General features: G+C 58.7%; 2 protein-coding genes across 13 annotated transcripts; one reads left to right on the forward strand and one right to left on the reverse strand.

Moving 5' to 3' along the window:
• Window positions 1-33: 33 nt before the first annotated feature.
• On the forward strand, window positions 34-13,059 carry LOC311612573 (sodium-dependent phosphate transport protein 1-like). Of its 3 annotated transcripts, none has more exons than XM_084865623.1 (13): window positions 34-2,947; window positions 4,205-4,289; window positions 4,864-5,036; window positions 5,301-5,534; window positions 5,617-5,704; window positions 6,173-6,259; window positions 7,025-7,143; window positions 7,237-7,398; window positions 8,967-9,099; window positions 9,187-9,334; window positions 9,881-9,971; window positions 10,507-10,643; window positions 11,843-13,059. In XM_084865623.1, the coding sequence occupies exons 2-12, from the start codon at window positions 4,208-4,210 to the stop codon at window positions 10,639-10,641; spliced, it is 1,452 nt and encodes a 483-aa protein (XP_084721749.1). In that variant the 5' UTR covers window positions 34-2,947; window positions 4,205-4,207; the 3' UTR covers window positions 10,642-10,643; window positions 11,843-13,059. The 3 variants fall into 3 exon arrangements, with proteins under 3 accessions (XP_084721749.1, XP_084721750.1, XP_084721748.1); XM_084865624.1 differs by having other exon boundaries at window positions 4,146-4,289; window positions 11,843-13,058; XM_084865622.1 differs by lacking the exon at window positions 34-2,947 and having other exon boundaries at window positions 3,169-4,289; window positions 11,843-13,058.
• SLC17A4 (solute carrier family 17 member 4) lies at window positions 10,190-22,258 on the reverse strand (the record flags this gene model as incomplete). 10 transcript variants are annotated; one of them, XM_084865621.1, is made up of 13 exons in its annotated part: window positions 22,180-22,250; window positions 21,738-21,956; window positions 21,151-21,244; window positions 20,450-20,643; window positions 19,885-20,118; window positions 19,230-19,317; window positions 18,623-18,709; window positions 17,460-17,578; window positions 17,206-17,367; window positions 14,891-15,023; window positions 14,639-14,786; window positions 13,634-13,724; window positions 12,071-12,205 (listed from the first exon to the last, which is right to left on the reverse strand). In XM_084865621.1, exons 3-13 carry the CDS (start codon window positions 21,215-21,217, stop codon window positions 12,071-12,073), a joined length of 1,458 nt encoding a protein of 485 aa, XP_084721747.1. In that variant the 5' UTR covers window positions 21,218-21,244; window positions 21,738-21,956; window positions 22,180-22,250. The 10 variants fall into 10 exon arrangements, 9 of the variants coding, with proteins under 9 accessions (XP_084721739.1, XP_084721744.1, XP_084721746.1 ...); XR_014793311.1 differs by adding an exon at window positions 10,190-10,637 and having other exon boundaries at window positions 10,864-12,205; window positions 14,639-14,817; window positions 17,206-17,578; window positions 19,872-20,118; window positions 21,738-22,244; XM_084865613.1 differs by having other exon boundaries at window positions 12,039-12,205; window positions 14,639-14,817; window positions 17,206-17,578; window positions 19,872-20,118; window positions 22,180-22,258.
• Between the last annotated feature and the right edge of the window lie 496 nt (window positions 22,259-22,754).

Below are 22,754 nucleotides of genomic sequence, written 5' to 3' on the forward strand. Positions count from 1 at the left end.
ATCAGTGATGAGAGAGAATCACGGACCGGCTGCCTCCTGCACGCCCCCCACGGGGGATGGAGCCCGCCACCCGGGCCTGTGCTCTGACGGGAATCGAACCGTGGCCGCCTGGTTCCTAGGTGGACGCTCACCCCCGGGCCATCCTCGTTGCCGCTGAGCCCCGCTCGGTGGGAAGTGCCGGGAGAACAGGAGTCTCTGTGGGAATAATGACCGGCGAGTACGTCCAGGGGTGAGGTCTGCCGGGACCTGTGCCCGTGTCACAGCCGCACCCGGGCAGCGCGTGAGCCCGCAGCCCCAGCAGGAGCCGGCCTGTGTGCTTACAGACTGTGGAACCTGGGGCTCACGTCCGTTAACACTCAGACGCCGAAATGAAAGAGGCCGGGTTCCAGTTCCGCGGGCCCCTTCCCTCCAGATGGCACAGGCGTTCCTCCTCCCGGCAGCACCCGGGGGTCGAGACCCGGAGAAGATGACCCGGCGGAGCTTAGCGGGTGTCGGCGGCGAGAGAAGGTGGAGCCGGAGCCGGGAAGCTGGAGCCTGCGAGAAGGAAGGAAGGAAGGAAGGAGGCGAAGGGGGTCTCTCTGGAATGGAGTCAGCGAGGCTCTGAGGCAGGTGCAGCGGACACCATTGTGGACGCCGCTGGCGTTTGACCTCCGAGCCCATGCGGGGGGCTGCGGGCCCTCGGGGTGGCCCCCCGAGTGCGGAGGCCTCGCAGAGAAACGGCAGACAGCGGGGGACACCTCACCCCGACACCCACCTTCCTCCAGGCACAGCGGCTCCATCACGACACGGGTGGTCACGTGGCCTCGGACTGCAGACGAGGGCTCGCGAGCCTAATGAACGAAAGGCTTTCAAAACTCAACGGGGCCCTGGCTGGTGTGGCTCAGCGGACAGAGCGTCGGCCTGCGGACTGAAGGGTCCCGGGTTCCATTCCCGGTCAAGGCACAGGCCCGGGTTGGGGGCTGGATCCCCAGTGGGGGGCGTGCAGGGGGCAGCTGACCAGTGATTCTCTCTCACCGTTGACGTTTCTCTCTCACTCTCCCTCTCTCCTCCTCCCTGAAGTAAACAAAATGTATTAAAAAACAAAAACCCACCACGGGCCACAAAACACCCAGAGCTGGGGCGCCCCCAGGCGAGCAGAGGATATGCCGGGAGGGGTCTGAGCTCACCTCCCCCCATCCTGCAGGCGGCCCCGAGTCTTCCCTAAAACCTGCGCGGCCCCAGCTGAGGAGCTGATCACGGGCTCTGATTAAACCAACGCAGCAGCGAACCGGGAAGGGCCTGCCCGCCGTGCGCCAGCCTGGCCTTCCCAGAGGCGCCCGGACTCTGCACCCGGACCCCCACGGCCAGGCCTCCTGGGTCCCCGGTGACCCTGGTGCCGGAAGGGACCCTGGCCCCTGCCGAGCTCGGTGGGCTCACGTTACCACGGAAACTCCCTTCTCTGGGCCTGGCCCCCCCCCCCCCCCTCCGCTCCGCTCACGGACTGTTTTCCGGAATCAGTCTGAGGCCTTCCCAGCACGCCCCTCCCGCTCCCGCCAGGATTTCACTCGTCCCGCTGCCCTGCGTTCTGTTGGCTCCCACAAACCCCTCCTTTTCCCGGACGTGCACCTCCCTCGTTGTCGCCCTCCCATCTCAGCCTTAACTCCCCCACCCCCGGGTCTCCCCGCAGGTCCCGGCGCCCAGGCCCTGACGCCCCGGCCCGCCCTGTCTCCCGGGCGCAGCCTCCGGGTCCATCTTCCCCACCTGGAGACTCCAACGCAAACACTCCCACCCCAGGCGGCCGTGAAAACCTCCGGGGCAGTGAGCTGTCCGCCCTCCACCGTCCTGTTTATCCTATTTCATTTCTAAACTAGAAGCCCGGTGCATGAAATTCATGCACAGGGGAGGGGGGTGTCCCTCAGCCCAGCCTGCACCCTCTCCAATCTGGGACCCCTCGAGGGATGTCCGACTGCCGATTTAGGCCTAATCCCACCAGGCAGTCAGACATCCCTCTCACAATCCGGGACTGCTGGCTCCCAACTGCTCACCTGCCTGCCTTCCTGATTGCCCCTAACCGCTTCTGCCTGCCAGCCTGATCACCCCCTAACCACTCCCCTGCCAGCCTGATTGATGCCTCACTGCTCCCTTGCCAGCCCAATTGCCCCTAACTTCCCTCCCCTCCCCTGTCAACCTCATCACCCCTAACTGCTTTTCCCTGATGGTCTGGTACCCCCCAACTTCTCCCCCCTGCAGGCCTAGGTCCCCCCAAACTTCCCTCCCCTGCAGGCCTGGTCCCCCTCAACTGCCCTCCCCTGCAGGCCTGGGTCCCCCTATCTACCCTCCCCTGCTGGCCATCTTGTGGTGGCTATCTTGTGTTCATATGGGAGCAGCCATCTTCGACCACATGGGGGCAGCCATCTTGTGTGTTGGAGTGATGGTGAATTTGCATATCACTCTTTTATTAGATTGGAAATATTGTTATTGATGACAGAGAAGAAGGGAGAGAGAGAGAGTAGCATCAATGATGAGAGAGAATCATGGATCAGCTGCCTCCCTGCACGCCCCCTCCTGGGGATGGAGCCTGCACTCCGGGGGAATGTGTTCTGACTGGAAATCAAACTATGACCTCTGGGTTCATAGGTCGATGCTCAGTCAACCCCGGAGCCAGGCCGGCTGGGCCATGGGATGGTGGTAAGGCCCACATTCCTCCCCTGAAGATTGAGGCAAAGGTGAACGTGAAGTTAAAAATTAAGTTTTTAACTTTGGCATCCTGAGGTCAGGGGACTGGGGGAAGGGGTTGCAGGGCTGACGGAGTGCGAGCAGGCGGGCGATCTCGCGTCCAGCGGGAGGAAGCCCTCACAGGAGGGAGGCGCCCTCCTGTCCCGAGCCCGGCCCGTCTTCCTCCCCCTCCCGCCGCCAATGGAGTGAGCCGAGCAGCGGTGAGGGCCTCCCCGTCACAGACCCAGCAAAGGTACCTCCAGTCCCTCGGGGCCGGCTGCTGGGAAAACCTATTTTCACAGGTTTTCACACTGGAGAGAGGAAAGAGCGCACATCAGGGACTCGTGTGCAGTGGGTGGCTCTGTGGCTAGACAGGGAAAGAGAATGTGTGCGTGGCGGAGGGGGGCGGGATTTGCTTGTGAATCTGAGCATTGTGCTGGGTAAGAGTATGGATCCGTGTGTCCCTGATGTGTGTGTGTGTGTGTGTGTGTGTATGGAGTATGTGCATATATGTCTATGCATGTGGAGGGTATGTGGGGGGGAGTGTGTGTGTGTGTGTGTGCATGTGTGTGCATGTGTGTATGTGGAGTATAAGTGGGGTGTGTGTGTATGTGTGTGTGTGTGATTAGAAATAAACAGCAGCCCCAGAAGGCGTCCCATGTGTGGTGATGGTGGCTGAGCTGCTCACGTACAAACACCTGCAGAGCCGATCTCAGGGACTGTGTGTGTCTTCTGAGCGTCTGCTGTCACATGAGCTGAAGTGGTCAAAGCCTAAGGTGCAGACCAGTGTGTGAGCGGCCAGTGGGTCCTGGACTCGGTGAGGGGTCGAATCACCATTCAGCTAGGCTCCTGGCCTCCCCTCCTCGCCACTCCCCACCCCCTGTCCCCCGCTCCCAGCCCGGCAAATGCAGGCCTGGGCCAGCGGCCGCCAGGTTCAGGATCGGGTGCAGAGTGAGGTGGCTCGCCTGGTGCGGCGACGTCACAAGGAGCGCTCGCAGCTCTGCTCACGCCTCAGGAAAGGAAGGCATTTCCCTTCCCGCTGTTTCTCCCCAGCGGTCCTCCTTCCTCGGACGCTTCTGGCTCCTGGCCTCAGCCAGTCCTTCTGCCTAGAACGCCCCGAGGCTCCCTACCCTCCCTACTGAGGCCCTCGCTTCTGGCGGTCTGATAAGGTCTTCACATCTCTTACTTTTGAGGGACATTCTCACCAGATATAAAACATGGATTGCCGAAACCGGTGTGGTCCACGGCCTGTGGACTGGAAGGTCCCGGGTTCGATTCTGGTCAAGGGCATATACCTTGGTTGCGGGCACATCCCTGGGTAGGGTGTGTGTGCAAGAGGCAGCTGGTCGATGTTTCTCTCTCATCGATGTTTCTAACTCTATCCCTCTCCCTTCCTCTCTGTAAAATATATATATAAATAAAATAAAATAAATAAAACCACGGATTGGCAGGGCTTTCGGGTTGGCTCCTCCCCCTGTCCTACTGACGTCAACGCGCCTTAAACTTGCAGAGGATGGAGAGCAGACCCTCCAGCGAGAGGCTGAGGAGCCCGCCCGCCGTGAGGCAGATGGACGACCGGTCCCAGTCCGGGAGAGGTAGACGAGCCCCTTGCTTCCTCCCTCGGGCTCTCTCCTTTGTAACTCGCACCCCAGGGTCCAGGCGAGAGGATGCTTCCCTCTGAGCCCGTGACAGGCCTTCGCTCCTCGGCGTGGCTCCGTGGTTGTGCGTCGACCCAGGAACAGGAGGTCACAGTTCGATGCCGGGTCAGGGAGCTCAATCCCCCGCTGGGGCTTGTAGGAGGCAGCTGACCCAGGATGCTCTCTCGTCATGGGTGTTTCTCTCTTTCCCTCTCCCTCCTCGAGGAAACCAATAAAAGCATATTTTTAAAAAAATTAATAAAACATACGTGAGCCAAAGTCCTCGGAGGAGTTAATTCTCCGGGACATCCCAGATGGGATTATGTTGTAGGGGCTGTGGGATGGTGACACCAGCCACACACCTTCCTGTGGTGCCGCCATTTCCCCTTGGCCACCGGGCTCAATACGACTTGAAAATAACACCTGGGGTCCCCCATGGCCGAGGGCCCCCTCCCTCCCCCACCCCCGCCCGCCTACAGCTGTGTGTGGCCTCCATTGTGTTCACACGGGCGTGTCCCTCTCTCCTCCCCAGCGCCCGGCTGCTGCTCCCTCCGCCTCGGGCTGGCCCTCCTCCTGCACTTCTGCAACGTGTCCATGATGTCCCAGCGCGCCTGCCTCAGCCTCACCATGGTCGCCATGGTGAACAGCACGGGCCCCCAGGGGCCACCCAACGCCTCCACCCCGGAGCCCCTGGACAACGCCAGGGTACGTGGAGAACGCCGTGTACACACACACACACACACACACACACACACACACACACACTCGTGGACAGCCCGGCCTCGCTCACCGTCTGTGGACAGCGTGGACGCTACCGAGATCCGTGCGACTCCGTCACTCGAACACCAGCCCACGCCCCCACCTCCCTCGCCAGTTCCCACCTACAGAAACGGGTCCCCAGCGGGGGCTTCCGGTCCCCGGGCCTGGCACCGGACCTGCGGGGTGAGGAGACGCTCCTCCTCCTTTCAGAACCCCGTGTACAACTGGAGCCCCCGAACCCAGGGCATCATCTTGAGCTCCAGCACGTACGGGATGCTCCTCAGCCAGGTGCCCTTCGGCTATCTGTCCGGGATCTACCCCGTGAAGAACATGGTCGGCTCTGCCCTGCTGCTCAGCTCCCTGCTCAGCCTGCTCGTGCCGCTGGCGGCCAGGGTGGGGGCATCGGCGGTCATCGCCTGCCGCGTGGCCCAGGGCCTCAGCCAGGTACGGAGGCGGTGGGTGCGGGGCCCGAGCCGCCCCAGCCCGCGCCCGTGCCGGCGAGGACCCGCCTGTGGTCTCGTTGCAGGGGACGGTGCTGGTGGCTCAGCACACGGTCTGGACCAAGTGGGCGCCTCTGTCGGAACGAGGCCGGCTGACCTCGCTGAGTCTCTCAGGTAACGGCGATGCGCCCGGACGCTCGCATCCCGTGGTTGTCTCGTGGCGAACTTATCTCAACAGAGAGAGAGAGAGGGAGAGAGAGAGGGAGAGTGAATATCTTTTCTTTCCCTTTTTAAATATATTTTTATTGGTTTCAATGGGGAAAGGAGAGGGAGAGAGAGAAACGTCAATGATGAGAGAGAATCACTGATCGGCTGCCTCCTGCACGCCCCCTACTGGGGATGGAGCCCACAACCCGGGCCTGTGTCCTGACCGGGAATCAAACCCTGACTTCCTGGTTCCTGGCTGACGCTCAGCCCCTGAGCCCTGCAGCTCGGCTCGCCTTTGCTTCTGATGAGGCTTGTGCCGTGCAGAGTGACTCCCCAGAGGGTGGTCGCCCACCCCCCCTCCCAGGAGCCCTCTTGTCTGGGCGTTTCCACGTCCCGACGCCGGGGCTCAGGAGGCTGTTCTCTGGGCCCCGTCAGGGCTGATGCTGGGACCCTCCCTGGCGCTGTGTGTGACCGGGCTCATCTGCCAGGCCCTGGGCTGGCCCATGGTCTTCTACGTCTTTGGTGAGTCCCTTCCTTCGGCGACATCCCTGTCCTGGTCCCAACTTGAAGACAAAGTTAACAAGAAGAACGGGAGGAGACTTGATGGGGGAGGGGGGGGGCACATCCGGTGCAAGATATAGATCTGGTAACAGAAACCCACACGTGAAACTTATATGTTCATGTTGACCCACATCACCCCAATCCATTTAATAAATTAACATAAAAATAAGAACTGAATAAATATACTTACATGAAATCCATGATGTTAGAAATGATGCATTTCATGAAGGAAAGAGATGTCAACATTCATTGATTTCTCTTTTTTAAAATATATTTTTTTTATTGATTTCAGAGAAGAAGGGAGAGATAGAAAACGTCAAGGATGAGAGAGAATCCTTGATTGGCTGCCTCCTGCGCGCCTCCCAATGGGGATGGAGCCTGTAATCCTGGCATGTGCCCCGACCGAGAATCTGTCACCTCCTGGTTCATAGGTCAACGCTCAACCACTGAGCCAAGCCAGCAGCAGGTCTCTCTCTCTCTATCTTTATCTTTATCTCTCTATCTCTATCTCTATTTCTCTCTATCTCTATCTCTATCTCTCACACACACAACACACACACACACACACACACCCTCCACTCTCTCTAAAAATTGACGGGAAATCTACCCGGGTGAGGGTTTAAAAACGGTGTGAGCCTGTTGCAGTCTTAGAAGAGAAGGCGAGGACCAGGTGAGTAGAGACCCACCGGAGAGAGCAGCCTGGCTCTCACGGCTCTGCCTCCACAGGGGCCGGCGGCTGTGCCCTGAGCCTCTGCTGGTTCCTTCTGTTTCACGACGACCCCAAGGGCCACCCGTGCATCAGCCCCGGGGAGAAGGAGCTCATCGCGTCCTCCCTCGTCGAGCAGGTAAACGCCGACGCCTTACCTCCAGGTCCCGCGCCAGCGGAGCCTGCCCTGCTGGCCCCCACGTGCTGACGACGACGATGGGCTTCTTCCCAGGTCGGCTCCGCGGGAAAATCCGTGCCCATCCGGGCCGTGCTCAAGTCTCTGCCGGTCTGGGCCATTTCCCTCGGCTGCTTTGCTTTCTCCTGGACAAATCACGTCATGTTTTTGTACTTGCCGACATTCATCAGCTCCAAGCTCCACGTTAACGTGAGAGAGGTCAGTACCCCTCCTTCTCTTTTCTTTAGATGGATATGGACATGGATATGGATATGGATATAGATATGGATATGGATATGGATGTAGATGTAGATGTAGCTATAGCTATAGCTATAGATATAGCTATAGCTATAGCTATAGCTATAGCTATAGCTATAGCTATAGATATAGATATAGATATAGATATAGATATAGATATAGATATAGATATAGATATAGATATATAGATAGATATGGGTATAGGTATAGATATAGATATAGATATAGATACAGATACAGATACAGATACAGATATAGATATAGATATAGATATAGATATATAGATAGATATGGGTATAGATATAGATATAGATATAGATACAGATACAGATACAGATACAGATACAGATACAGATACAGATATAGATATAGATATAGATATAGATATAGATACAAATATACTATTGGCTTGGTGCACAAAATTCTTGCACAGTGGGGTGTGTCCCTCAGCCCAGCCTGCACCCTCTCTAATCTGGGACATCCCTCTCACAATCCAGGACTGCTGCCTCCCAACTGCTCACCTGCCTGCCTTCCTGATCGCCCCTAACCGCTTCTGCCTGCCAGCCTGTTCACCCCCTAACCACTTCCCTTCCAGCCTAATTGATGCCTAATTGCTCCCCTGCCAGCCTGATTGCCCCTAACTGCCCTTCCTTGCAGCCTGGCCCCTCCCAACTGCCCTCCCCTGCTGACCATCTTGTGGCAGCCATCTTGTGTCCACATGGGGGCAGCCATCTTGTGTGTTGGAGTGATAGTCAATTTGCATATTACTCTTTTATTAGATAGGATATTGACTTCAGAAAGGAAGGGAGAGGGAGAGAGAGAAACATCAATAGTGACCAGAATCAAACCCTGACCTCCTGGTTCATAGGTCGAGGCTCAACCACTGAGCCACACCAGCTGGGCAGGCTGTTTCCGATGGTTCTCATCGCCACCATGTCCCCAGGGCCAGCGTGTCCCACTCTCAGAGTAGTCTTCCTCTTACCACCTGCCCAGTTGTTTCAGGTCCTCTGACACTAAAAATAAAAGTAAAAATAGACGGATGGTGACAAGGGCTTCCAACCTCCAAAGGACTGTCCTTGTTCCCGGGGGCGTATGGCCACAGCACGGCACAGCTCAGGGGCTGGGTGCTGATGGTTTCGCAGATGACGGCGCCGATTTCAGACACTGAATTTCTTTTCATAAGTCTTTATTGTTGAAAATATTGCATATGTCCCCTTTACCCCAGAGACCCCTCCAGCCGGTCCCCTCCCCCCCACCAGGTCCTCACCGCCCCTTGTCCGTGTCCGTGGCCATGCGCAGATGCACACAGGTCCTTGGTTGATCACCTCCCACCCACCTTCCCGCCTCCCTTTTTGGTTGTTCCAAAAGGCTGTTCCCTTCACAGCTGCACGGCATTCCCTGGTGAGAATGCACCACAGCTTTCTATCCACGCGTCTGCCGATGGGCCCCCCGCGGCGCTCCCAGACCTGGAGGTCAGGGGGCGGCGAGTCCTCTGTGGCGCGGGCTCTCACCATGCGTGTCCTCCCCAGAACGGGCTGCTGTCCGCCCTCCCCCATCTGTTCTGCTGGCTCCTGGGCATCCTCTCGGGGCACGTGTCCGACGGCTTCCTGTCCAGAAAGATGCTCAGCGTGCTCGCTGTCCGAAAGCTCTTCACCGCGCTGGGTGAGTGACGGCCCAGGCCAGTCCAGCTCCTGGGGGGGCCCTCCCCCACGTCCAGGAAGCACCTGACCGTGTCGCCGGGCTGCCCAGGCCTCCTCCTGCCCGCCGTCTTCGTGGTGAGCCTGCTCTACCTGGGCCCCAGCTTCCACGGCACCGTCACCTGCCTCACGCTGGCCAGCGCCACCCTGGGCTTCTGCGTCGCCGGGATAGTGATCAACCCCCTGGACATCGCCCCCAGGTAGGGGTCACCCTCTCCTTCTTGGCTGCATCCCCGCTCTCGGGGTGTTTAAGGTTGGGACGGTTCTGGAGTTCGCGGCCAGCTCGCCGAGCGTCCGACTCTGTGAGGCTTGGCTTCTCCATCACTGCTGCTGCTGTGCGCACGTCTTACACCCTGAACCCTCCCGGCAAGCGAGGGTATTTATCTTCTCACCGCGAGGCCGGGGTTCAGACTCTTCCTTGTCGGCCTAAGAGCTCACGCCGGTTTGGGATCGTACCCAGGATTTTTTTTTTAAATATATTTTATTGACTTTTTTACAGAGAGGAAGGGAGAGGGCACAGGAAGGGAGAGGGCACAGGAAGGGAGAGGGCACAGGAAGGGAGAGGGCACAGGAAGGGAGAGGGCACAGGAAGGGAGAGGGCAAGGGGCACAAAGCCACTGAGCCATGGTGGCCTCTGTCTGATATTTCGGTGGCGTTTGAGGAGGAGAACGGGAAGTTCAGGAAACCAACAGCTGAGGCTGAAGCTTTAAGAACACGCCAGCATGCTGTCCCTCCCTTTCGTGCAGGTATTACGGGTTTCTGAAGGGAGTCACGGTTCTCATCGGAATGACCGGGGGGCTCATCTCGTCCACGCTGGCGGGGATAATCCTCGATCAGGTAAGAAGGGGATCCTGCCAGCCAGGGCGATCGGGATGGCCCAGCCGGGGGGCCTCTGCGTTCATCACCCGCCACCAGACGCTCTGAGAAGCACGGGGTCCGGGGGAGGGGGGTTGGGAGGGAGGGTGTCACAGAGCCAGGCCCTCAGGACCGGATGCTCAGAGGCACCGGAAACGCAGCTGAGGTACACGGACAGAAAAGAGAGGGTCAAAACTGCAAACACGAAACGTGAGATTTTATCCAAAAACATACACCAAGGTCACCTCTGGCCGTGACAGATGGAACACTGACGTCAGGCCTTCTGACGAGCTGCGGCCAAACGGAGAAGGAGCGTGGTTCCCGCTTCCGGGAGCGGAGGGGCAGATCCGGTGTCTGTCTGTCTGTTGGGGGTGGGGGGGATGCTGACCTCCCTCTCCTCCCTCCGCCCGTGTGGTGAGGAGGCCTGCGTGGAGCCCGCCTGCGTGTTCACGTTTAAACGCTGCGGACGAGGCAATGCGCCCGACGACGCGTCTGCCTTTGCACTTGCATCCCGCAGGCCCCGGAGGCCGCCTGGGCCACCATCTTCTTCCTCATGGCGGCCGTCAATGTGAGCAGCCTCCTCTTCTACCTGGTCTTCGCCGCGGCCGACGTGCAGGCCTGGGCCCAGGAGAAGCAGCTCACCCGCCTCTGAGGGTAAGTGGGGGGGGCGGGGGCGGGGTGTGAGCGGGCGGCCGCCCGGACTCTGGGCGTGACCGTGGCTCTGGCTGCTCCCGGCGTTTCTTTGGCGGCAGCTGCGCCCGCCGTCTGCTGGGGGTTTGGGCACGATCTCTCGGGGGCTCTCGGTGCCCCCTCCCAGGGCCCTGGCTTCCTCTCCCGCCTGGGTGAGCAGGGTCCTCCGGCCCGACGCTCTCACCGGGACAACGGAGGGCGACTGGTTTCCGCGTCCACAGCGCGTGGGCTTCCCTCTCCGAGCGGCTCTCCCGTCTCTGCACAGCCAGCGGGGAGCCCTCCGGTGCCTCTCAGACGCCGACTGCCCGGAGGTCGCCCCGACCCCCACGGCTCAGGGCTGGGTCCCCCAGACCGCCCTGGCGTAAGACACGGGCCCGCTTGGCGGTGCCGAGGTCCCCACGACCCGCCCCTCGGTCTGACAATTTGCTGGAAGGACTCACAGGACATGGGGAGCGGATGGCTCAGCAGCACTGCTGGTTACGAAGGATGTAACTCAGAGGCAGCCACGGGAGGGTACACAGGGTGGGTGTGGGGACACACGCAGGGGCTCCGGGCCCTCCCCCGGCACACTCCCGCCCCGCACCTCCGCGGAGTCACCCGCCTGGGAGTTCCCACTGCACAGGCGTGAGGGCTCAGTCATCGGCCATGGGTGAACATCCCAGGCTCCAGCCCTTCTCCCCTCCTGGTGGCTGGGCCCCAGCAGCGGCCCCCACCCCGAGGCTCACTGGGGCCCCAGCCGCAGCCTCACTTTGTACCGCAAAGACACTCATCACCCCAGACAGTCTAAGGGTCTTAGCAGCTTGTGTGACAGCAAACGAGGCTCCCATTGTCCCGCCACTCAGCATGCGACGAGGGTTTTAGGGTTCCTGGAACCAGGGGGCAGAGACCAACTCCGCATGATCATGTCCCAGTCACAGTGGGAGGGGTGAGTAACGCATAGAGATCCAAACACAGCCCAGCTGCTTTGGCTCAGTGGGTAGAGCATCGGCCTGCGGACTGCAGGGTCCTGGGTTTGATTCCTGGTCAGGGCACAGGCCCAGGTTGCAGGCTTGATCCCGTGTGGGGCATGTAAGAGGCAGCCAATCAATGATTCCCTCTCATCACTGATGTGTCTATCTCCGTCTCCCTTCCTTTCCGAAACCAACAAAAATATATTTTCTTAGAGAGAAATGCAGACACACCTATGCTCGCAGGAGCTCACCCTTAGATCACTGACGCCTCCACCTCCCCGAACCCCAATAAGACCTCCAGGCGGAGGCTTCAGGGTCCAAGAAGAGACCCAAAGCAGAGTCAGTTCAATGAAAGCACAAAAGGACAACGCCCGGGAGGGCAGACACCCGCTCAGAAGCAGCAGCAGAGTCACGGGGTCACGGGGTCTCGGGGTTGAGGGCTCACAGGCGGGTGAGGGTCTGCGCCCTGGCCCAGTCCTGCACCTCCGCTCGGCTGAAGACCAGGAAGAAGACCAGGCCCGAGACGTCCACGGCCGCGGACAGCAGGAAGATGTTCCTCCATCCCAGCTCGGCGTCCTGGAGACGAAGCCACGGTCACCGCGGCCTCCGAGCTCGCGGCCCTCCTGTCCGGTGGTGCGGCGACTCCAGCTTCCCCCGCCCCCTCCCTGCTCCAGCTCAGCTCAGCTCCGGACTGCGGGGAGCCTGCTGAGCCTGGCAGGGACGCCAGCCTTTCCCTCCGCAGAGACCTGTCCCCGCAACGCACACCCCAGGACCCCGAGAGCATTGTCTCTCTCCCCTGCTTGCCTCCAGCCCTCGGCTTAAGTATCATTTTTCAGTAAGTCCTTCCTCGACTGCCCTATTTAAAATGGACATCCAGCCCTCGTGTTCATTTCCTATCGGTTCCTCTTCTATCGATAGAATAAAGGCTTCTGAGGGGCAGGCACTTCCATTTCATTCCACAGTGCCTTGCGTGGTGCATGCCCAGGGGTGATGCATGTTTGCGAGATGGATGGATGGATGGATGAGTGAATGAGTGAATGAGTGAATGACAGGGAGACCCTGTCAGTGTGAGAATGTCCATTACACAGCCACTTCCTGACCAGTGTTAGTGACTGAAAGGAACTGAAGCTTCCAGTGACAGAGGACGTGACCGCTACAGGACATGCCTTCCTCCTTAGCCTCCACTTTCCTGACCTCCTCGTGGGAAATCAGAGCGAACCGAAAAAAATGATGCACCTGCAGCCCGGCCGGCATGGCTCAGGGCTTGAGCATCGACCTATGAACCAGGAGCTCAGGGTTCAATGCCCGGTCAGGGCTGGATCCCCCGGTGCAGGGCGTGCAGGAGGCAGCCAGTCCATGATTCTCTCTCATCATGGATGCTTCTCTCTCTTCCTCTCCCTTCCTCTCTGAAGTCAATAAAAACATATTTTAAAAAGAATGCCACACCTGCCAATGTCACCTGTGTCTCCTTCGCCCCCGGATCCCGCTGCCCTGGGTCAGCTTCAGCCTGGGTCAGCTTGCTGCCCCCAAGGCAGGCAGTCTGTCCTGGGGGCTGTAAATGCGTCTCCTAGGACAGAGGCTGCTCGAAGCCACTGCTCCTCCCTGCGTTCTCCGCTCAGCCTCTCGCTCCCTCATTCTGTCCCTGTTTGCTGGGTTCTTACGTGGGGTGACCGGCTTTCTCGGTTGCTGGGAACTTTTAAGGTGTTGGGATTGAAAGCCCGGCATCGTGGGAAACCCTTCCCTCGCAAGCGACTCCCTCTCTCTGAACGTCCTCGGCATGGCTGCCGGGTTTGATGATGCGCTGGGAAGTGCATCTTCTTGGAACTCGTGAAGCATCAACCCAGGGAGTGGAGCATTCTCCTCCCTCCACCCAACCCCGAGGGCGCTGAGGGCTCTGATCCCAGCTGGGCCGAGGCGTGGAGGAAACACTGATGCCCCCAGTCTGACTCCGGGCGGCCGGGAGGTGCAGCTCAGAAATATTTTCACCGGGACGCTGGACCTCACCTGACTGAGGAAAAATCCAGAAACCGTGGGAGCAATGACTCCTGAGAGCTGAACAAAAACCAAGGATAAGCCCTTGATAAAGCCAGTGTACCTGAGAGGAGAGAGAGAGAGAGAGAGAGAGAGAGAGAGAGAGAGAGAGACACCATCCACAAAGGTTAATCAGCTGACTGCTGCCATCCTGCACTCAGCTCGAGGGTGGCCTGGGCTGTGTTGACCCTTCCTCAAGCCTGTGTGAGACAGCCCGGCCTGCGTGGCTCAGGCGTTGAGCATCGATCTATGAACCAGGAGGTCAGGGTTCGATTATCTGTCAGGGCATATGCCCAGATTTCAGGCTCCATTCCCAGTGGGGCTGTTTACTCGGCAGCCGATCCATGGTTCTCTCTCGTCACTGATGTTTCTACCTCTCTCCCTCTCTCTCCCTTCCTCTCTTTGGTCCATAAAAATGTATTTTTTAAAAGCACAACCCTGAAGGAAACATACTGCTGGCGACTGTTGCCATCCTGTGCGGGGCCTGCAACACCCCGGGGGGCAGCCTGTGCTGACCGGTCAGTCTTGTTGATACAAAACAGACAGGTGGTGTCCGACCTCGTTTATACCGCCCCTTGGCTCCTGGCAGCCTTGCGTTGGGGGATACAAGACCCTCATTGGATGAGACGTGTCTCCCCGTGTCCTGCTGGGCCGTGGCTGCTGGAGTGTGTCCCGTGGACTATGAAAGGAGTCTCCGTGCTCTCTGACACCCAGCTGTCCCGGAGACCGAGGCCCCTCGGGCGCCGTGCCCTTCAGCCTTATCCTACCCCACGTGAGCAAGCCCCATGGCCCGAGGCCGCGTGACCCCGGTGTCCCCGGCGGGGAGCGATGGCTCTTTCCAGACAGCATCTGGACGCAGGGCTGGGGTCGATCTTCCCAGAGCCCCTTCCCACGTGTCACTCACTCGCTGACCCAGGTCCAGGGCCCCTGGTCCGAGATGAGCTGCCGTGGGGGAGGAGGAGGCCAAGGGGTCCTTACCTGGGAGCAATGTCCATGAAGTTGACGAGGGCCCCAGATTGGCAGAGACTGCTGCTGGCCAGGCTCAGGGCCAAGAAGGCCATGCTGATGCCCAGGCTGAAGCTGACCCAGGGCAGGAGCACGGAGAACAGGCTGGGGAAGAGCACCCCTGGCGGGAGGCAGACGGAGAGGCCGGGAGACTGCCCATACTTCCTTCTCTCCTCCCCTCCCCACCCCCGCCCTGCCCCGCCCCCCGGCCACCTGCGTCCTTACCTACGGAGGTGAAGAGCCGCCTGACCACAAGGAGCGAGAGCACGTTCCTGGAGAGGAGGCAGTCTGCCAGCAGGCCCCCCAGGATGATGCTGATAAAGGCCACGCCGAGCAGCAGAGCAGACAGGAAGCCGCTCTGAGGACCAGAGGGGAGTCAGTGCGGTGCACGCCCACCCTCGGCAGGACACAGCTGGTCACTGCGGCTTCTCCTTCAATGCCCATCACCCTCTATCACACACTCCACGCCACTGCATGAGCCCAGGTCATTTCTGAGAAAAATGTGCGTCTAGTTTGAAGAAAGGATGAGTGCTCTCTCCGTATAGAAAGTCACCTGCAAACAGGTGCTTTAAGAACCAGTCCCGGCCCTAACTGCTTTGGCTCAGTGGATAGAGCATCAGCCTGTGGACTAAAAGGTCCCAGGTTCAATTCCGATCAAGGGCATGTACCTTGGTTGCAGGCACATCTCCAGGTGGAGGTGTACAGGAAGCAGCTGATCCAATGTTTCTAACTCTCTATCCCTCTCCCTTCCTCTCTGTAAACAATCAATATATATATATATATATATATATATATATATATATATATATAATTTATTTATTTTTTTATTTTTATTTTTATTTTTATTTTTATTTTTATTTTTATTTTTTTTAAAGAACCAGCCCCAGCTGGGGGCTCATCAGTTGGTGCATCGTCCTGGGCACCAAAAGGTTGCAGATTCAACTCCCGGTCAGAGCACATGTCCCCAGTAGGGGGCATGCAGGAGGCAGCCGATTCATGATTCCCTCTCATTGTTGAAGTTTCTCTCTCCTCCCTCTCTCTCTCTCTCTCTCTCTCTCTCTCTCTCTCTCTCTCTCCCCCCACCCCTCTTTCCCGCTCTGAAATTAATAAAAACACATTATTTTTTTTTAAAGGAAAAGGAGAACAATGGGATGGATTTAAGAGGCACATGGGCCAAGATATTTATTTTACCGACGAGTAAACCAAAGGCCACCACGGTGACGTGTCGCGAGAACACACCCTGAGGTCCATGGGGCCCCGGGTTTGGGCCTCAAGTCTCTCTGAGTCTTTCTCCCGTCGCCACCTCCCCCTCGCCGGGCCACTGTGGGTGGGGACCCACACTCATTCTCATCCCCCGGCCTGTGGTTCTGGATCCATCACCTGCTTCTGTCCTCACTCTCCCCTTCTTTCTCACCTCCTCCTCTCCCGCTCCTCCCCCTACTCCACCTCCTCCTCAGGGAAGGCCCACAGCCACCCCACACTTGGGTTTCCTGATCCCAGAACCCGCTGCCCGCCCCGTGTGAATGTGTGTCCAGACTTGACCTCTGCTAAGGTCGCTGTCTGCTGGCCACTTAGCATGTTGTCAACAGACGAGCCCGGTTTCCATGAGCCCACGGCTTTTTGAGCACAAAAGGTGGGGATATAAAAAATAAAAAAATAAAAATAAAAATAATAAAAAAATGGGAATGTAGCAAGAACTCAGTGACCCTGTGAGCTGTCACTAACAAGTCTGACATCTGATGAGCTCTTTGCCACGTTTACGACACCCACCTGGCTTACGACACCCATCTGGTTTACGACACCCCCCCCCTCCCCGTACCTGAGAGGCTCCATCAGCCAGAGCCCCGGTGCATTGTGGGAAGATGGCGCCCTGGCGCCTCTGGGCCTCTGTCTCCATACCCAACCAACTTGAACAAAAGGGTTTAAGTTTGTGGAATGAATCCCGTTCATAACGCCCTGTTTTTAGCACATGTTGCCTGTGAGTCTGTCACAGCCTCGAGAAAGACGCACTTCATTGCGCTTCATCCTTTCTGCCGGCAGCAGGATGCCCTGTTTGCCGATGTCAACTGGACATAAATTCCTTAAAAAGGTGACACCCTGCCAGGCCGGCGTGGCTCAGTCAAGGCCACTAGTGTGGGGCGTGCAGGAGGCAGGCGATCTATGATGCTCTCTCAGCATTGTTTCTCTCTCTCCCCCTTTCCCTTTCTCTCTAAAATCAATAAAAATATTTTTTTTTCCAAAAACATGGCATCTTTGGAATGTCACGCTGACCTAGAACCATACTGTTCTGCCTTCCTCCCCCCCCCCCCCCCAAAAAAAAGCAGGAGACCACCCCCTAAGATGACTCAGAACGATTCAAGCGGTCACATCTCCCGGAAGGTCCCAGGCCGCCCGTGGCCTGGTGACCTCGGGGCAGACCTCGGGTCACGTGCCTGGTGACCTCGGGCAGACCTCGGGTCACGTGCCTGGTGACCTCGGGCAGACCTCGGGTCACGTGACGAGGCGGCGGCAGGAGAGGCGCATGCGCTCCGTGCACTCACAGCCTGGAGGTCCACGCGGAGGACGGAGTGGAGGTAGGTGGGCAGGTACGCCACCAGGACGTAGAAAAACCAGTGCTCGGTGAACTGGGACAGCAGGACGCTCCAGAGGGGCAGGGACCTGACCATGGCCGTGATGGGGAGGGACTGGTCTGGCTCGCAGTCCTGAAAGAAAGCAGGATCGATCGGGAGGCACAGTCCCTCCGAAGAGAGACGCTGCCCGGGCCCGGGGCGGGGCAGGGGCGCGGCCGCGGCACCTGCTGAGCCAGCGAGCGGGCGATGTAGTCCCGCTCCGCGGCGCTGATGAGCGGGTGGGCCGCGGGGTCGTCGTGGGCGAGCGGGAACCAGAGGCAAGAACAGGCGAGGCCGATCCCACCTGGAAGAGGACGGTGGGCGGGCCCTGTGCTCTCCGCTGGACTCTGCGCAGCACTCCTGCCAGGTCCCAGGTCTGCACATCGGGGAAGGGGGGCGGGGGGGGGGGGCGAGGAGGACCCCATCTTCTGCGGAGGCCACTTCCCACCCCTGGACCCTGCCCGGGCCGTCTTGCTTGCTGCTGCCAATGGCGTGGGGCCATTCTGAGCCCAGTGCCTTTGCCCGTGAACTTGAGACGCCCTCACGGTTGAGCTGCCAGTCAGCATTCCCCTGCTAGTCAGGCTGCTTCCAAGATTCTTTCCTCCGGGCCTGGCCGGTGGAGCTCAGTGGGTTGGCCCTTGTGCACCAAGAGGTCGCTGGTTCGATTCCGGACCAAGGGCACCTGCCAGGTTGTAGGCTTGATCCCCAGTAGGGGATGTGCAGGAGGCCGCTGATGTTTCTCTCTCCTCATTTTTTATGTGTGTGTGTGTTTCTCATCTTTTTAAAAAATGTTTTTATTGATTTTAAAAGAAGAAAGAAATAGAAACATCAATGAGAACAAAACATCGATGTGCTGCCTCCTACACTCCTCTTATGGCGGATCCAGCCCACAGCCCTGATTGGAATGGAACTAGCGACCTCTTGGTGCATGGCCGATGCTCAACCACAGAGCCACACTAGCTGGGCTCTCATCACTGATGTTTCTCTCTCTCTCTCCCTCTCACTTCCTCTCTGAAATCAATAAAAATGTATCTTTCTAAAAATAAAAACGTAATTGCACCAAGACAACATTTTCAATATCTCACAGAAGAAACTCCACTGGCACCCTTGGCGCCCCCCCCCCCCCCGGAAACAGGAGGGGGTGTCCCCGGGCGTCCCAGCTCAGCCTCCTGCGTCCTCCTGCAAAGTCACAGCACAGCTAGCCCTGAGCACGGCCCTGTCATTGTAAACACCACGTCTGTGAGGGCTCGGGTAACCACGGGGGACTAGTGTCACGGACACCCACCCCGCCCAGCCCTCACCGTCAGAAAACAAACTCCTAGCTCACAGGAGAAACGCACAGACTCACCGAAGATGTAGAAGACGTACGGCCACCCCAGGGTCTCGCAGAGGAAGCCACCGACGAGGAGGACGGTCAGGGAGCCCAGCATGAGCCCTAAACGCAAGCGGCGGCGGCGGGGATGTTCGGGGTGAGGGGTCGGGCTCGGCACTCCGCTTGCCTCCTGCAGACTGAGCTGGTCCCAGAGCCGAGAGGCCCAGGGGTGGACGCCCTGAGGCCCACCTCCTGCCTCTCCCCTCAGTAGCCACGTGACCCTGGCCTGTTTCTGCCTCCACTGGCCTCATTTGCAAAATGAAAATAACGCGCTCGAAGATAAATTAACAAGTGCAGAGCACTCGCCGGTGCGGGTTGAGTGTCAACCTGGGAACCTGGATCCCCAGTGCGGGCGGGGCGTGCAGGAGGCAGCTGATCCATGATTCTCTCTCATCACTGATGTTTCTCCCTCTCCCTCCCTCTCTGACATCAATAACTATTTTTTTTAAAGAAAGAAGAAGAAGAGTGGGGCAGTGCTTTCATGCGAGGATGCGGGGGAGGTGGGAGGAGGTGTGGCGCCGGTCCAGGCCTTCGCCTGGGGCTCGGGTCGCTGCAGGACGGGTGACCCCGAGGCCTCACCTACCTGAGATGGAGATGGTGATGAGCTGGTTCATTTCCAGGGGGGGAGCCCATTTCACCCAAATTAAATACTGGCTTGTCTGTACCATCGCCTGCGGGGGCGGGGGAACGATCCACATTTGGTCATCTGAGACATTTTACTTTTTTTTTATTTTTTATTTTTTTAATATATTTTATTGATTTTGTAGAGAGGAAAGGAGAGAGATAGAGAGTTAGGAACATCGATGAGAATGAGGGAGAGTCATCGATCAGCTGCCTCTTGCACACCCCCTACTGGGGATATGCCCGCAACCAAGGTACATGCCCTTGACCGGAATCAAACCCAGGACCTTTCAGTCCCCAAGCCGACGCTCTATCCATTGAGCCAAAAACGGTTTCGGCTGAAACATTTTACTTTTTAAATATATTTTTATTGATTTCAGAGCGGAAGGGAGAGCAATAGAAACATCAGTGATGAGAGAGAATCATCAATTCGCTGCCTCCTGCACGCCCCCTACTGGGGATCGAGCCCACAACCCGGGGCATGTGCCCTTGGCTGAACTCGGAACCCGACACCCTTCAGTCCGCAGGTCGACGCTCTACCCACCCAGCCAAACCAGCCAGGGCTTCTGAGGCATTCTAGAACCCGTGTTCCGCGCAGACTCACGGCCTCGTGGTACCTGGGCCACGCCCTGCACGGCCCGGAGCAGGATGAGCAGGGCCACGCCGGCCCCCGCCGCCAGCGGGATGAGGAGGCTCAGGGCGGAGAAGGCCAGCAGGGAGGCACCGATCAGGAGCCTGGGTCGGACTCGCCCGGCCACGTAGCCACTGGGGACCGAGGCCACGAAGGAGCCGTAGCTGAGGGAGCTGAGGAGGACACCCTGGATCTCAGGGCTCCAGGCATACACGGGCGCCTGGGGGACAAGAACCCTGCTGCTTATCCTTTGGCGAGAGAGAGATGAATATCTCTTTAAATATATTTATTGACTTCAGAGAGGAAGGGAGAGGGAGAGAGAGAGAAACACCCTTGATGAGAGAGAATCATGGACCGGCTGCCTCCTGCACGCCCCCTACTGGGGATCCAGCCCACAACCCAGGCCTGTGCCCTGACCGGGAATCAAACCTTGACCTCTTAAGTTCATAGGTCGATGCTCAACCACTGAGCCACACCGGCCGGACTCAATGATGAACCCTTTAGATCAGGCCATTGAGGCCACAGAAAGGGTCGCGTCTCGTTACGCATACCAGCACCTTCGGCTCCATCAGAGTGCCGTTCCCGTCGTCCAGGGCGACGGCGGAAGAGGCGTTGGGCGGGCCGGCCGGGGCCGTGCGGTTCACCATCGCCGGGAGGGCGATGCTCAGGTTCATTTGTTGGGTGGAAATCGCAAAGTTACAGAGGTGCAGGAGGAGGGCGAGCCCGTGCCGGACCGAGCACACGCCTGCGACGAGAGGGCACGGAAGGCCTGTCACGGGGCCGTTTCTCTCTGCACCCCCTTTCCTCCGTCTGGAGGGGGGGCAATTGCAGGCGGCCTGTGAGCAGACGTTGCTGTGTCCCCCGGGAGGGGCGGGGGTCACACCCCCTCAGAACCAGGACCATCGGGGAGGGGAGGGCCCGCCTGCGGTCACGCTGAGGCAGGCCTGGAGCGAACGGGGCAGACCCACTGCCATGCCTCCTGGACGTAAGCTCAGCGCCGCCGAGGGTGGGTCCCACATCCTCTGTTTGGCATCTGCCTCTGACTTCCTGGCTTCGGAGACAAATCACGCCGGGACACCTGCTTTATGCCCTCCCAGTTTGTTGCACGACACGAAATAATTCTCAGTAAACATTCGCTGTCGTTTATGAAACTCCTGGCACTTGGCGGGAGCGAGGAGATGCTGCAGACGCCCAGAAAGGAGCCGCGGTCACCGGGCCCCGGTTTTACCCTCAGCGGCGCCCCCCGCCTTACCTTTGCTGGAGGCTGGCGCTGGGTTCGCGTCCCCGGCGCTGACGGTGGCTTCCGCTCCAGCGGACATGGCGTCCCTGCTCTCCCGGGGGCTGGGCTTCACCGGCGGGAATTAAAGGACACGCGAGCAAAGATGAAGAGCAGCATCCTACAGGGTACAGGACCCTGCCCCGGTTCTCCTGGGAACTTAGAGGAAGTGTTTGGTGGGGAAATGCCAGGTTGGGGCTCAGCAGACCTGGTGTGCCTGGGAAGGTCAAGGCCTGGGTCCCAGTTTCGCGTCTCTGAAACGAGGGACCTGGCCTGGGGTGCCCGAAGGTTGTGATGTTCTTCTCATTCGGGGTCTCCTTGTCTCTAATTGATATCAGTAAGCGCTGGATGTTAAAACTTAATCTTATTTTTTTTTTTATGTGTTTATTGATTTTGGAGATAGAGAGGGAGACAGAGAAACATCAATCACTGCCTCCTCAGGCCCCCTACCGGGGATGGAGCCCTCACACGGGCGGGTGTCCTGGCCCGGCATTGACCCGGAGGCCTCTGTGTGCGCGGGACAGCCCAGCCCACTGAGCCACCAATCTCCTGCGAAAACTCACCCAGAAGATTCCAACGGATTAATGACCCGAAACACTGTTTTCAGTGTCTAGGTATCCTGAGTCCAATGGAAGACACAGCGCTCTTCAACACTTTGCCCCGGAGACGGCCCCCCAGGGTCACGGAGCTGGAGGCGAGAGCTAGCTTTTCCGGGGCGCCGGCCGGGGGCTGCTGGCTGTCAGAGGGGTTACTCGGGGCTGACCGTTCCCGTGGGGCGGTCCCTGCGAAATGACCGGAGGGGGTCCAGGCAGGGGGTTCCCTGGAGTCCTGGGGCTCTCGCTCCTCGGGAAAAGGCCAGCTCCGCTCTCACTTTTCGGAATTATCTCAGGAGAGACGAGCTCCGCTCCCCACCCACAACCTGCGGCCCTGGCCAAGCTGAGCTGCTCGCTGGAAGGCCCAGCCCGACGCAGAGGCCGAGCACCCAGGGCAGAAGACAGGGCTGACCTGAGGGCGGCAGAGCGCAGGGTCCTCCGTCCGCAAATGCGTGTCTCTCCGCTCCTCACCTCTCTGGCTCCCCAGAAGTAAATGATTACCCCAAACCTTTAGCCCTTGGGGGACAAAATGGGCAGATTTGACTGGCTCTGAGGTTTAATGTTTGACTTTGCTGTGTTCGTGTAATTAACAAGGTGACCAAGCTCATGGAATCTCCCTCCTGCCTCTCGCCCAGGAGATCAAGGTCCCCTCTTATCGGACAGACGCTCTCCCCGCTGACGGGCGCCGCCCGGGGCGCCTCGGGTCAGGCCGCTCCCCGTGGGAACCGCACTGCCGCCGCCGGGACTGCCGTCTGGTTAAAGAGCAGCCCCGAGGCCAGGGGCTGCGGTCGTCACACGTCTTGCAACTAGACTGAGCAACTTCAGAGCCCGTTATCGCAACTAGGCTAGTCCAGTGTCCTGTTGGGTTAGTTAGGCCAACTAAACTCGAGTCCGTTACTTTAAAACATTTTTTATTGGTTTCACAGCGGAAGGAAAAGGGAGACAAACATTAATGATGAGAACCATTGATTGGCTGCCCCTGCACAT

The sequence above is a fragment of the Pipistrellus hanaki genome, assembly GCF_964339955.1.
Source record: "Pipistrellus hanaki genome assembly, chromosome: 18".
Lineage (NCBI taxonomy): Eukaryota > Metazoa > Chordata > Mammalia > Chiroptera > Vespertilionidae > Pipistrellus > Pipistrellus hanaki.